General features: G+C 44.9%; 1 protein-coding gene across 16 annotated transcripts in view; it reads right to left on the bottom strand.

Annotated features, from left to right (window-relative positions):
- ARVCF (ARVCF delta catenin family member) overlaps positions 1 to 15655 on the bottom strand; it is a 236648-nt gene that overhangs the window by 50869 nt on the left and 170124 nt on the right. For all 16 annotated transcript variants that reach the window (XM_064675283.1, XM_064675281.1, XM_064675280.1 and 13 more), the window contains one exon: positions 11081 to 11264. In XM_064675283.1, the coding sequence (XP_064531353.1) occupies positions 11081 to 11264 (184 nt within the window). The remainder of the gene's footprint in view (positions 1 to 11080; positions 11265 to 15655) is intronic.

The following is a 15655-nucleotide window of genomic DNA, read 5'->3' as shown; positions in this document are numbered from 1 at the left end:
TGACACTGCTCCACTGACCACAGCCACAACAATCACTTTGCATCTACACTGGAATTGTTCCTGGTGCATCCTACAGATCTATTGTATGTGATGGAATGGAAGATGTAACTAAACCACCTTCCAAAGCAAACTTTGAGAGCAAGGTTTCTAAACATCCTTCTCCCCAGAGTGAGGGAAATCACCAGAGGCACCAGTGCCAGCCCACGTTCCCAGAGGATGTGCCATTGCTGGAGACAGGGAACACTGCACAGAGGGAATGCACAGCCTCCCCCAGGCCAGACACCCCTGGGAACTCAGGCAACAGAGACACACAACACGTGGCATCCAGACTTGGATAAAGCACAGGGGTTTGCTTTTCACTGAACTGTCCTACACACTGGACAAGTATTGCTTTGTCCCAGAAGAAAAGTCATTCTTCAGTGGCTGGAGTGTTTCACACAGCACACTGAACAGAAAAGGAGCCAAGCCCCCAGCTGAGGGGCTGTGCACCCCGTTACTCAGGAGCCAGGCTGCCATGCAACAACTGCAGTGGCACAGAGACTTCAGAATTAAACATGTGAGCTCACTGAGTTACTTGCTGGGGCAATTCAGTATCAAAAACCTCCACAGACGTGAAGAAGGAACTCTGCAGGGTCTTCAAAGCACTGACGATGGGCAAAATCCCGTCATAAATGAAAATAAAGTTGAGTGCCTGTCCAAATGGGTGGGAATGGTGAGGAGGAACTACCCAAACTATTTTTACACAGGCCAGTGACAAATGAGACCTGCCATTCAGCCCTGGTGTTCTGTACAGTCTGCTTCCCTTGCCTTGTCTCTTCACCCCCAGAACAGCCTCTGCTGCCTTCCCTGACTTTCCCTGCTTATCAATACTTTTCCAAGAGTTTATTAAATGAAAAACGTATTTTAAAAACAATAGTGTCTTTCTTATGTCACACTGCAAAGGGCAGTAACAACCTTCACAGTGTGTTTACTGTAAATATATACAACACACTCTGAAGAACAATTCTAGGAGTAAACCACTGAATTACTGCCCATGTGACTCAAAGTACACAGGAAGGAAACCAAATATATGACTGATTTTATGTAAAACAGTAAAGCACAAATCTCATTCCAGAGATTTTAAACCCCCAGCCTTTAGCAGGAAAAAGCAACCTGGATTCTTCCTCAAATTCTCAGAGTCCAGTCAGTAGCCAGGACTAGTGAAAGAGGATTTGTGAGGATGTTAAAATATATGCTTTCCCTGGGAAAACAAAACAGAGAGGCACTAAGTAAATGTTAAATAAAAGTAAGTAACTACCAGCATAGAAACACACCCGGCTAAGAATCCAGTCTGTTGTATTAAAGACTTCAGAAAAGGGGGGGAATCTGATGGGAAATTTGTTCCTGCCTTAGATAAGCTTATCATTATCATCAGAGAGTCATCTTAATAATATGCAGTTCTGAATGCCACATTTACCTCTGCAGAACAGAACATTTATCACTCCTAGGACAGGTGAGCTGTTGCTGCTGTCTGCAGCAACATACACATCCCAAAATTATCTTCAAGAGGAAGAGATTTAAAAGTAATGAGATAATGGTACTTAACTGGCACTGTTTCAATGCAGTCCTGGGGCAATGCCCCCTGTGCTCCCCCTGACACCCCAAAGGCAGAGCAGACACGCAGAGCTTTGGGGTTGGGGTTTTTTGATGATAAAGAGAAACTTGAAAATACAATGACCAGAGACACATTTTTCTCTGAACATGCAAACCAGTATTTCCAAGGCTACTGCTGTGTCTGCCCTTGGCTGCAGAGGTCCCTCAGCTGCTGTGCCACAGTGCTGCAGATGAAGCTGGGTGCTGGAGTGTTCCTGGCCACTCCAGGAATACCATCCCATCCCACCCCAGTGGGTGGGTGCTGAACTCCCACCCCAGTTCAGCAGGTGTAAAAAGCACTGTGTTTTAAAGATCTAGCTGGGAACAAAGACAATGGGCTGGAGACTTTGGCTTTTATATACACAGGAAGCTTAACAGGAATTTTTTAAGACATGCTTCTAGTAACACTTCCACCTTTCCCTGGAAGAACTGTGGCTGAGAGCTGAAGCTGAGACAGAGATGAGCTCTTCCAACAGCCCCTCTGTGCACGAGGCAGGGTCTCAGACTGCCCAAATGAATCCTACTTCTTACTAAGGAACCTTCTAATAGCTATTTTTGTATTGCCAGCCTGGAAAGCAGCACTGGCTCTCCTCAGTCTGTCTCAGCACTGCTGCAGGAGATCTGGGCACTGTGATCTGTGAGCCAGAGAGCTCCCAATGATGAGGGGGGTCCTGAGGGGCTGCATGAGTGGCACACATGGTGTGGCACACACAAGTGGGTGAGTTCTGGTAGTGCTGGGGTGGAGCTGACAGGCAGTACATGCCCCTCACCACCCCCTGACTAGCACCAGCCCCAAGGCTTCGCTGTCCAGACACTGAGTTTTGTGTAATTCAGCTGATAAAAGCAACAAGCTTCTCATAAGTCAAACAAATATATTAGCTGTACTGTCCACCTATTCTGGCAGGCAGAACCCTTGCTATACAAACACCCTTCCACGCCCACACTCTGCTTCAACAATTAAGAAATTTTTATTTGGATGCCAGCCAAAGGGCACTGATCAATAATAGTTGTAGTAAATGTACTCTATTTCTGAGTGCATTTCTAGGTCCAGTGTGTCTCAAAGGAGGAATATACAACATTTAAAAATCATTCCATCATTTCATGCAGAAATAGAATGAATTCCATACTTCAGTTCACCTGAAATACCAGAAAGTTTAATTGGTATTAAGTTCATTGTTCTGAAAACAAGAGAGAAAAAGAAAGAAGCTGCCTGTGACACAAAGATAGCCTGATCCAGGCAGCACTGGTCAGAGGGCTCTGTACAGCACAGTGGAGTTTGGCAGCTGAATCAGAAATGAAGCAGAGAACATGGTACAGAAAGCAGAAAGAAGCCAAAGTCCAACTGAAATGAGCAGAAAGCTGGTGGAGCTCTGGTGATGGGGATGTTGGGCAGGGAGCAGCTGTTCAACTGAGAAAATGTGTCTCAGGCCCGGGCAGGAGATCCCACTGGAGACTGCAGCTGCACTCCAGCATTCCCTGACCAGGCAGACCCAAGAGAGCAGCAGTAGAGCAGCCCCAGTTTCTCTGCCTGTAAACCCTTCCAGCTATTTGAACAAAGGGACTGGTTTTGTTTAGTTGATCAAATGCTCAGATGAGGACACACCAAAAGGCACCCTTGAGAAAGGGCTTCAGGAGCTCAGTCTGTGCTCCAGTGACACAGAGCAAGGGATCCACAAGGACACTGGGATGGTCTCATACCCATCCTCTCCTGTCTGCAGGAGCTCCCTGCAGTGAGCAGGGGCTCAAAGTACAGCTTAACAAAGGATGGACTTGCCATCTGCACCTCGTCATCTGTGGCTTTCCATACTCCTGACATGGTGTGATGCCTTTTCAGTAACATGTGACCGGTCACCTCCTGCCTGACCCCCCTGAGGAGCACAGTCTGCCCTCCTGGGATGCAAAACTATGCAGGAACACATCATACAAGAATTCCATGATGCCCAGCAGCTACTCAGCTCCCAAACTATTCCAGTCTCTGCTTAGAGGGAAGGCCAAGGGGCTCTCCTTGCTTTATCACATGTTTGCTGCCATGTGAAAAGAATCTCAGAAACCCAAAAATGAGGTGGTATTTATCTAATAAAGGATCACGTCCAACAAGCCTTCCAAAGCAGACTATGCCCATTACAGGGACTGCAGAGCTTTGGTACAGTCTTGTTCTCCATCCCAGCACAGCAACAGCTGTTTCTGTAGATTCCCTTTCCTGACAGCCAAGGGAGGACGGACCTAGATTCATTCCTAAGTAATGACAGAAGGCAATAAGCAAGTGCACAACTTTAAATTTATACTTCAAGATATGATTGTAAAGCATTAAGGTTGCATGTAACTAGGTTATGTCTCTGCTGCTAAAACCTATGCATAATTTATTTATATTACAAGCTAAACACCAGGAACTGTCAGGAGGAACCCTAACAGCTCCTTACTAGCACGAATTAAACGCTCTGCTCATCATATAAGCCCCAGGACAGCCATATGCTGTGATCCTGCACAGTATCAGTAAGCTAATTAAGAAACTGCCTTCATTCACTCCTCTCTTTTGTGTGGGTTTTTAATTTGAGTTGATTTTTCCAGTCTGGGTTGGGCAGATAAGTTCCTTTTTCGTGCTGCTTGCTGCCTCCAAAGTGAAGATTCACAGGCAAATTTCGGTTCTGTTTCCTTTTCTGAAAGTCCAGTTCCCAAATACCTGCTGCACACCAAAATACTGACAGCATCTTTGGCTCCAGTACCTGGAGCAGCAATCTCCCAAAGGCTGCACCCACTCTGCAAACAGCAGAGTGCAGCAGCCTTCAGGCACAGTGGGTGGGTGGGCAGAGATGGCAGCACCTGCCCTCTGCTCCTCTGGGTGGGACAGGGAAGCACTAAGCTTTGGAAGGAGTCCTCTCCAGGCCTCCTTGGTTAAATAACTGCCCCACAAAAGCATAGGAAAGGACTACCTCACCTAGGATAGGGAAATGCACTGAGTGAGAAGGAAAACCTTCTGACTTTGTTGAAGAACCCTCTCTGGAGTCAGGGGAGAAGCGTAGCTGCCTCAAGGAGGGCTCTGTACTAATGCTAATTTGCTGCTGATAGAAAAAGAAAATAAAGGCTGGCACCTGAAAACCCACATTTCCCCATCTTCTTGTTCTGCCACGCTCCGGTGAGCAGAGCTCCCCTGGCACCAAGGGAGCTCGTCTGGCAGCACTGCAGCAGCATCACCTGAACTTCACCTCCTGCCCTCTGCTCTGCACCACACGGCTCTGCCAGGGCAAGGATTTGCACTCAAGTGCCTTCTTGCTTCAGTCAGCTGGAGGTGAAGGCTCCCTCCAGTACAGAGAGTGCACGCAGGACAAATATTATGTGACTGCCACCACACACTGTTATCATGCCTGCAGGACCTAAAGATGGATAGAGCTTGAAAGTAATGCACTTTGAAAGCTCCAATTCCCAGGCACTTCTCTTCAGAGAAAAGCCACACATTAATCATTAATAAGAAAGAAGGGCATAAGCACCTGGCTTTGACAGCCTTTCTTCCTTCCCTTCCTCAAATTCAGCAGAGATGGGAAGAATGGACAGGCACAACCAGGCTCACTGATATGGGAGGAAAGGACAGGCACACCAGGTTCACTGATATGGGAGGAAAGGACAGGCACACCAGGCTCACTGATATGGGAGGAAAGGACAGGCACACCAGGCTCACTGATATGGGAAGAAAGGACAGGTACACCAGGCTCACTGATATGGGAAGAAAGGACAGGTACACCAGGCTCACTGATATGGGAGGAAAGGACAGGCACACCAGGCTCACTGATACACTCAGTGCAGCTGTTTCCAGGCTGCAGAGACCTTTTCTGCCCAAACAAGAGCACACGTTGCTTGACAAACCTCCTGTCCCTCCCTGTGCCTCACAGACACACACACTCCTGCCACAACAGGAGGTGCTGTGGGGGTGTGGGACACACACACTGTGGTCACAAATAAAGACAGGAGGACTCAAGGAACACATCACTGCCATTGTTACCCATGACTGAAGCAAGTTACATCTGCAGGACAAGATGCACATGCAGGCAGCACAATGCTCTCTGCCCTCCTTAGAAAGAAAGGCTTAAGACATTCTCATTAAAAAATTCTATTTGACACATCCTAAGTATTAATGATTTACCATCAAGCTCTTGCAGTCATCCTTCCTCTGAAGTACCTAAGAGGAGCCTGCAGACACTTAAATATCATTTCTCAGCCTGGTGCAGTTCTGTTTCTGGCTCTGAATCCCTGGAGTCTTTATCTCACACTTACCAGACCTCTTAGGCTTTGATTCCATGGGAGCAAACTCTTAATTTATACCTACAGGAATTGCTTATTCCCAGTTAATGTCTCTAGGATCAACCCCTTCAAAATCCTTGAACTGCTGGTATTTACCAGCTTCAGGGGAAGGCACAGACAGAGGTGCCAGTCCCACATGAAAGACAGGGAAGGGAAGATCAGTGACTGAAGTCCAGATCCACTCAGAAGCCTGAGTCTCAAAACCAGGAGGAGAGATGGCCATTAAAAGTTAGACCACAAAAAGGTTTACACCATTAATCTTGCCTGTAATTATGTCAGTGCAGTCGCAGCACAGCAAATAAATCCACACTTCTCAGGTCTCGTGTCCCAGCTCCAGCCACCAGGATGTCCCTTCCCTTCTCAGGAGCTGATGCTGGACAAGCTGTTCTGTGCAATCCTGAGCTGAAGAATACCTGTTTTCTGGGCAAGTCAGGTGGTGCAGTTTGTTTGTGTTCACACAGCAGGGCCAGGGCTCTGAACCCTGAGGCTGTTTGTGAATGTGGATTTCTGTGTACTTGGAGAACTGACAAGAAATGCTGCAGCTACAGATGGTACCCCTGGAAAAAAGGAGCACTTTGCATCTGTTTGCTATGCAAATTAATTCATTTAACATTTGTTGACAGCAGGTCAGTTTAGCACAGGAATCAGGCTAGAAAGTTGGCAATTTAGGAACTAAGTTTTACTCTGTCCTCTTCAAAAGTGAAAAAATCCAAGGGAGAATTAAAAGTAATTAGGTAGAAAACAGCAATTAAGCCTAGACTGAATTTAATTTTTAAACCATTAAAATCCTTGCAGCTTCCAGAGAACTAGGAATCATGGTGGGTATCTCCACAGAAAACAAAAAAGGTGATGTGACTTCAGCAGTGCTCTGACCCCCAGACCCAGCACTTCCCTTGGAAAGCAGGGAAGCACCTGAGGAGAACCCTGGGGACTGGGGAAGGTCTCTGGCCCTGCCTGGGTGCAGCACATGAGCCACAGCTCCATCTCTCCCCAAGAACTCAGCTCATACTCTTCTCCCAAAGCACCCCAATGGCCAGGTCAAAGCTGGAGAAAGGACCACAAACTGGCTTTGTTAAGATGCACCAAACCATTACATTATTTCAACTGCAGTACAATTTGAAGACAAATGCTTCTGGACTGCAAACCCCAGTAGGGACTCAGGAGTTTAAAGACCACGAAAAAAGGACAGTTAACTAGAACAGACATTCTACACATACCTAGAAGAATAAAATGCAATGTGAAGACATAAAACCTGTAAATGAAATGAAGAAACATCTGTGCATATTTAATGATCCTCCTAGCACCAAATGTCTTCCTTACTTCTTCCCCAGTCCTACTTTTTCATAACCAAAAATCCACTTTGCTTTGTTTTTTACTGTTCCTTTCCAGACTTCTACCATACATGTTTCTTTTACCAGCTTCAAGAGAATGTAAAAATACCTCTATTTTATAGAATTACACCCAAGGCAGAATCCCTCACAAGGCTCATGACCATTTTCAGTAAAATGATTATGGATATTGCAGATCCATTCATCATATTGGGTCTGCCCCTAGAAACAAAGCACAGCAATGCAACAAAGCATCTTTTTCCTGATCTCAGGATGAGAATGGAGACAAAATTACCATCACCTGCACTGGTTTATGAAATCTTGGTAAAGACTACAGAAAAGGCATCCAAAAAATTTCATTACCAGACCATCCTTTGGAAATTGGATGTGCTGCCAAGCTTGCAATGAGGAATACAGCACTCCCAAAACATTTATTTGAGCAGAGCTTTTAGCAAGTCAAGCAGAGAGTGAGATGGCAGAGAGAACCCACGAGTCACATTCCAGATGAAACCAGGACTCAAAAGATCCCTACAATGGACACTGTCATGCAAGAAGGCTTAACTTCAGAAGGAGCCCTTCAAGTAAACACTGTCTCCCAAGTCAATACAGACTTTAACCAGCTGCCTCTTCTCCCTCTGATTCTCACTGTGTCTATGTGGAGTTACCTGTGGCAGCTTGGAATGGACCTGCCAAGGATCCCAGGTAATCCCAGAGTTCAGTAACATGGCAAAAGAGAGAGCACATGAATGGCCTTCCTGATGATACAAACTGTGCAGCTCCTCTGATTTCCAAATGACCAGGGCCAGTGTCCCTCAGCCATGCCCAGACAAAGGCAGCTCAGACAGGCCCAGTCCTGAGGCCACCCAAGGAAAATCAGCCTCGAGCATCCCCGAAGGACTGGTGTTCTTTCAGACAGGGGTCAGTCAGGCTGTACAAAGGCAGGAAGCTGCCCTGGCTTTGGCCAAGGGGCAGAGGGCATGGATCATGCCTCTCATCCTGTCAGGTTCATTCCCAGCTCTGGTGCAGTTCAGATCTCTGCTCAAGTACTGGCCCCAATCACTGACCCTGCTGCAGAAGCCTCCCTGCACCCCCCCATTCCTGCTCCAGCTCTGTCTGGGCTGTAATTCCAGCTGTTCATCCACCCCCAGGCACTTGGGCCAAGGGGGACCACGAGGATACAATTCACCAGGACACAACCAGGACCTGAACCCCCAGAGTGAGGAGGGAGAGACACTAACAAACTACACAGAGCAAAAACAGTACTGCTGACAGGAGGGGACTGGAAAGGAAAGTGGGATGGATCAGGTTTTGAAGCAGAGGTAAAGGTAAATAATTGTAATGTGGGGTTTGGGTTTTTTTTAATTACTTGTTTTTAATCACTTTGAAATAAGTGTTTCCATGGCTCCACATTATCAAAGGAGAGACCTAGATTAAGAACAAAGTAAAGATGAGTAAGCAGTGTTTAAAAAAAAAAAGGGGAAGCAATAATTAACTGGCAGTTCACGATGTGAATCACTGAGTTTGAAACAAACTCGCCCACATCTGTTGATAAACTTCATTAACTGAAAAAATGATCCTGAAAGGAACACCATCCTGCATGCATAATGTCTGTCTGCTGCTTAGATACCCGAACTGCAAGGGCACCCAAAACCTCGGGAGCTCAGAGAGTCTCTGTTGTTTGGGAAGACAAACAGCCCACACCTGAGGCTCGCTTCCAAAGGGGAGCAGGGAGGCTGGCACACTACCAGGAGGACTAACCTCCCAATTAAATATCAAACTGGGGAACAGGCTGCAGTCTGCAATAAGCTCCATTCATGGAAAACTGGGTTTCTAAGAGCAGCTACTGTGTCAGTGAGAGAAGTGTAGGCAAAGGGGTTTTCAACACTGACGTCTGTCACACAGATGGTTGCAACAATTTATTCTCTGCTGGTGCTAACCAGCACATCTTGCTGCTGCTTTTAAGGATAAGCTGCAGAGGATTTCAACAAACAATGCAAAATTATTTCCAATAGTTTTAATGTTAATTACTTTTGCTATGTCCATTTACATGCCCAGATCTGGAAGTGCCCTACAAAAGGTATGTGATATCCAGGAAGCAGAATCAGCTGGAAGACAGCTCCTGTCCACCTGCTCCTGCATCTGTCCTGTCCTGGACTCATCTCACTGCAACTCCCCTGCACCAGCAGCACTCATAATTCACTGGCTGCTGTCCTGATGTGTTTTAAGGGCATCAGGACCACTTTTAAACATCAGAAGTTTAAATTCTCTAACATATCTCATTCCTACTATGCTCCACACCTCTCTTCATTAACTTTAGAAACACACTGTCCAAAGGGGCACAAGCTTTTTTTGTGTTTCCTGTAAAACCAGTGCCTTACTGTTAAATAATAAAAAAAAACCACCCACAACCAACTAACAAACCCAAAGATATCCTGGAATGCAGAAGTTCAGGTGGATCCACATGCTAATAAAATTTTATGATGTGGATTAGGCTAGTCTACTAATGATGAATTTATTGTCTACACTTACTGGAGAATCTCACATTCATTGAGATAATCCTTTTATTCCCCCACCATGACTAATTTCCTCTTGCAGAACACCGTTAGAAAATGAGACACTGGTAAGTAAAACCCTCCATGTCTGGAGCCTGCTTAACAGACCTCAGCTTCCACTGGGACTGCAAATAATTTCAGTAATGGGCCCTTTCAGAACACTTTTCATTACTTTCTGCATTTGTGAAGTTACTCAGGGGAATAGTTATTGCAATTTAGAGACCACAAGCCTAAGAAACAGAAATGAACCAACTTCTGAAGCTGCATTAATCAGCAGAACTCTGACAGAAGTGCACTTGAGAGCAACAGCAGGTATGATGCCAAACCTTTATTAGTTTTGTTCAAACTAATTGACTTCATCACAAAGCTGAAGAATCTAAACTGGGCATTGCTGCTCCATCTCCAAAGCGAAGTGAGAGACAACACTGCTCAGGGAACACTGGTTCTTCCAAGGCTTTCAGACTCCTCCTGACCCCAGCTTCCAGCAGGTACTGTCCTGCTCTCCAGGTGCTTTCAGAAATGCAAATACAGTATCTAACAAGAAAAGGTTCCTTTGCAAGGAAAAGTAGAAGGAATACCCAGGTTCCTAAATGGTCAGTAGTTCTAATTTCCCGTGGGTCCTAAGTCACCTTTGCTTAAAATAGGAGCGTGTCCTCAAAAGGTTAAAACTGGATCCGTATTTCAAGGACAGTGTAATTCCAGGAAACTACTTCCCTTACAACTGCAAAAAATGCCTTTTCATAGGAAAGGACCTAAAACCCAAGGAGGGAGTTATCTGAAAACACAGTTTTCAAATAAATAAAACCAGCATCATCAAGGGAAGCAGGAAAGGTACTAAAAGTTCACAGAAAGCCACTGACCCCACTGCAATGAGTGTCATTGGGATTCTCAGCACCTGCAGCACAGTTCACATTGCAAAGTGCCTTTTGTGTCCTCAGCTTGGTGGTTTAACCTCACCTGGTCACCTCCATTGTGTTATAGTGCCCTCCATGAACCCTCTGCCCCTGACCTGGACACACGACCTGCTCCTCACACTGACCCCACTGCGCAGACCCGCCCTGGCGAGTCCTACAAGAGAGTCTGTGCAGGCAAACCCCCCCAGGCACTGCTGCTGCGGCCACTGGGATGGGGACATCCCTGCCAAAACAAGGACATGGGAGCCTTCCCTTCTGATCCAACTCCTCTCAATGAAATGCAGCCCCAGAGCTGGTGCCCAGTGCCACCAGAGTCAGTGCCAGGTGCCCAGTGCCCGGTGCCCAGTGCCAGGTGCCTCACCGTAAGCAGCCCGAGGTGTTCTTGAACACAGTTGTCCACTCGGCGTCGCGCGGCTTCGAGTCCTCGTTGGGCTCGCTCTCCCAGCCCGAGTGGGGGATGATCACCTCGTTGGTCAGCGTCTGCAGCCCGTGGTTGATGATGACCATCTTCAGGGGCTCGTAGGAGGACAAGTTCCACAGGGTGCCTGCAGGAGAAACAGGGATTATTAAATAACGAGAGAACAACAACCACTCAGAATCTCTGGATTAAACAGGATCGCTGGATTCACAGGGAATCGCTCGAAGGTTAAAGCACAAAACTAAACAAAAAGGCAAACCAACTTGGTGAGGAGCCAGACCAGCACTAGCTTAGGGAAAATGCCACAGTTGCTGAAATAGAACCTTTCAAAAGCATGGATACATTTTTATCAAGACATGACTACTGTTGAACTCATCAAGCCCTACAAACAGAGTACATAAAAGTGATGTGCTACTGGAGATTAATAGGATTTTTCTGCTATATACAAATGTTGTTACACTTTAAAGACTAGCTATGCCTCAAGTAAAAATTCATCCAGTGCAGCAGACAAATATATTGAGCAAGTCCTGGGAGGGATGAATTTCTGGAGGATCATTGATCTTATGCTTATCTTCTGCACTAGATAATATTTCATTCAAGTCCCCTCTCTGTTATTTACTTTCACATTTTCCTGTCACAGGCAATATCTCTGTTCAAACCTCCTGGTGCCACAAGCATATGATTCCTTGAAGAAGCTGAAAACCAAAACTCCTCTGTCTTTTCATTTTTACCTCAATTATGAGGCAAAGCAGACAGAAGTCAAACATCAAAAACAGCATAATGGAACAACAGCTTTACAACTCCAAAGTACCCTGTGTTAGGTAAGTGATACAACTTCCCAGCAGACCTGTACCAGTGTCCTGACAGTTATTCCTCATTAGAGTGGGACTAAAACAGAACATTCATTTCAGAGACAATTTCTGCACAGCCCCAGCCTGGCACCATCTGAGAACTGTCAGTAACAACACTTGCAGGCAGCCAGACACACGCTTCTGCTCTCCAGGGAGAAGTGTGAGGACTAGCAGAATTTCAGAGACACAAATGGAAAAGCTGGATTCCACAGAACATGCAGGAAATCCCTCCTCAGCAGATACAATATTAACCTGAGGCTCCCTGTGTCACTACAACCACGAATTTGTGCATATTCCAGAGCAAACTGAGCCCTGCACCTCCTCTCACACCTTCCCAGCACCAGAACAACAAAGGTGTGACCTTTGGGTTCAACCTCCTGAAGCTTTAAAACCCACCATTTTTGAGTCAAATCTGTGGTGTCTCCCATCCAAAGTGAGTTACAAAACCCAGGCACCTGTTTAGACTTGGGATTCCACAGTAACTAATAAAGAAGCTTGGAGGCAGACAACAGAATGAGCACCAGAATGTTTCCTTCAGTCTTCTTCTAAACCCATACAAAAATAATGCCTTTTTGGCCTACTGCCCTTGCCATTCATAGACAACACACTGTATGAGACTTTCATAACCTACTTTTTTAGCTTTAAAACAAGACTGTGTAGGTAAAATATGAATTAATTTTCTCTTTATATCTATTACAATAAATCACCCTTTTGTTGCTGCAAAACACCAGTTGTTAGAGAATAAGAAAAAACCCAAAACCAAGTAGAAAAGGCTAATTGGCTCCATTTTGTTACTGAAGAAAGCCTTTACTTCTCATAATAAACTGTCTAAAAAACATAAAACACATAAAAAATAAATGCAAGTCAATATTTATAATAAGACTATAAAAACTGACGTGTAAGCTACCCCATTAATTTTAAATACTTCACCAGACAATCTTTAGTTATTAAATACCAATTCCTTAAGCATATCAGACTTACTGATATAAAAATGATAACTACAATTAAATCCCTAAATGCATGGCTGGCTCAGGACTTCAAAATTCAAATGCAAAATCTGAACAGCCAGCACTGAACAAGATGGATAAACCCCAGGAAATTATATAGGATAATCATCTCTGGAGCCAACCTAGATTTAAATAGAGAACAGGGGGTGCAGAATTCCCTGGTTGTGGAGGGTTATGCCAGGGTTCCTTCACAGGACCATAAATGGAGCATTTGGTATTTGCAGTGGTTAAAAATTCAGGTTCAAGACTGACTTCAGGGGGAGAATATTCCACAGGAAAGGATACAGAAAATAAACACACTGACAATACATTTTTCTTATTCAAAATTATAAAATCAATAATCAAAAGCATCCTTTCAGCTCTAGAGAAAACAAATTCTATGGAAGACACTGATAGTGACAGCCAGGGAACAAATTCAGATCAGACTGTAGCATTCTGCAGCATAAGAAAAAATCCAAGTGAGAAAGAAAAATCCCTGTAAGTTTGACATCCATCTTTAAAAATCATTCCCTGCCTCTATTAGCATAACACACTAATGATCTAACAAGCTGGAAACGCTGTTTTTAAAACTCTAAGTTTAATCAATTCAAATGAATAGCACTCCAGAGAAATCATGTCACTAACACGGCAGCACAAGGGAAATGAAGTTATCTCAATTTCCTGGGCTCTTTCACTAAAAGCCTTGGCCTTTTGGACCACACACTGCAGGAGTTTCAGGACTAGACAAGGGTGAACTATTGCTTTTCAGATGATGACCACAGTCACGATCAATATTTTATTTGTAAATACTGTTTGTAATATGCTCACCTATTTCCAACTACAACCATCATCCCTGATTTTTCAACATATTAACCAGGGACAACAGCTACAAGTTTTTATTTCAAAAGCACTGATTATTGTAAATATTTATAACAAAATACTCTAAACATAACTTAAGTAATATTAAAAGTGATTAGGGTTACAGCCTTAATTTCCTAAAACTCTGCCTCCTTGGAGTTGGGGACAGATTTCTGAAGAAACTGTGCAGAATATACACAAGTTATTCTGAAACCCAGGGGGAACCCTTATTTGGAAAAATCCAATGTCCCCCAGAAACCAGAAGCCATTTCATTCCTTTCCTGTGGTCCATACTGGATAGTTTATCCTGTAGGAAAATAAAGCAATATATTCCCTGGGCACCTGCTGCACGTTGGTCCTGAAGGCATTTGTTGGGATGGAAGTCCCAAAGGCTGGAGCTGTGCACCCTCGGGGGGCTCAGGTTGGGAATCTCAACATGGACACAGCAGGAAAAGGGACCTTCCTCTGACAGGCCTTCTAATGGAAAAGGAAGGAGCAGCTGGACTGTGCCCAGCACGGTGAACACAGCAGGGACTCCAAGAGAAGTCCCCAGGGAGCAGCCAACAAACAGGATCCCAACAGCCCGTGCCCGGGGGTGGGAATTCTGAGCCTGCTCATCCATCTGCCAGTCACCACTCAAGCATCACAGCAAAATATTTCATCTGCACAGTATTGTGAAGGTCAATCATTTTTCAATTACAGACAATTTGGCAGCGGGAAAATCACGTCCTGCACCACTTAAAATCAGTGCAATGTCATTAAACAACAAAATTACTCCAATGTTCTCACGAAGAACAAAATTATTCATTAAAGCGACCAACTTCTGATTGCTTCTCAAAGAATGTAATAGAATTTTGGTCTTGCATATCTGATGGGAACATTTCCTCCACAAAAACCTTATCACTCAAGATAAAACTTTTGTAGCTTTCCCAATCAGAACAGATTTAATTCCTTATCAGCCTAATCCTCATTTCTCTGTTTCTCAAGAAAATGATCCACTGAGAGTTCAGCAGTACAGCTGCAAGCCTAGAAAGAGATGCAAGTAAGAAATTCATGGAATATTTCTCAACACAACTCCACTCATGATTTATTTATGGACACCCTAACAGTTAAATCAAGCTTTTCTCAATGCAATAACATTTTGTAACTCCATGCTTTAAAAAGAAAGAAAAGTGAGATCTGTGGTATTTTCTGAATGTATCTTGAGTTTTGAAGGTGTTTTTTACACACTCCACAGATGAGGGACATCATGTTTTAGTGCTGCTTGCAGGTATATTGAGAACATCTGGTAAAACAAAGCTGGCACTAACCAGAGAAGTTTTTCAGATTCTTCTAAAACCAGTGCTACCTGACAGAAAGAAGCTACAGACTGGCTTAGTCTGGCAGTAGTGGTGTGTAGTACACAGCCTGCTTCCAAAACTCCATGTCAATACTACTGTCTAATTTGTGTTCTCCAAAAACAGATATCCTGGGGATTGGTCAAATGAACACACTCCTGACCCAACAAACCTCACCTGTTCAGCACTGACACAACACATCTGATTCCTCCCTCACGCTCCCCTGATCTGCATCCACCTCTGAGCTGTTTGTAACATACTGGGGTGGCTTTTCCCCCCTCCACGAATCCAGTGCCAGACCCAGCTGGAGGCAGATCCATCCTGCTCTGGACAGCTGTGGTGCTGCAGCAGAGCCCAAGCAAGGAGAGGCCACAGAGCTGGACTAAAGCCAAGGATTGACTCCAGTTAGATGGGAATGGTGCTGTCTCTTGCCAGAAAACAGCCACTCCAAACAGTGTGTCCCAGTGCTGCCATGGACCTCCTGTC

Source organism: Pseudopipra pipra, chromosome 18 (genome assembly GCF_036250125.1).
Source record: "Pseudopipra pipra isolate bDixPip1 chromosome 18, bDixPip1.hap1, whole genome shotgun sequence".
NCBI lineage: Eukaryota > Metazoa > Chordata > Aves > Passeriformes > Pipridae > Pseudopipra > Pseudopipra pipra.
Note: the sequence above shows the minus strand (reverse complement) of the source record. Positions and strands in the feature narration are given on the sequence as shown.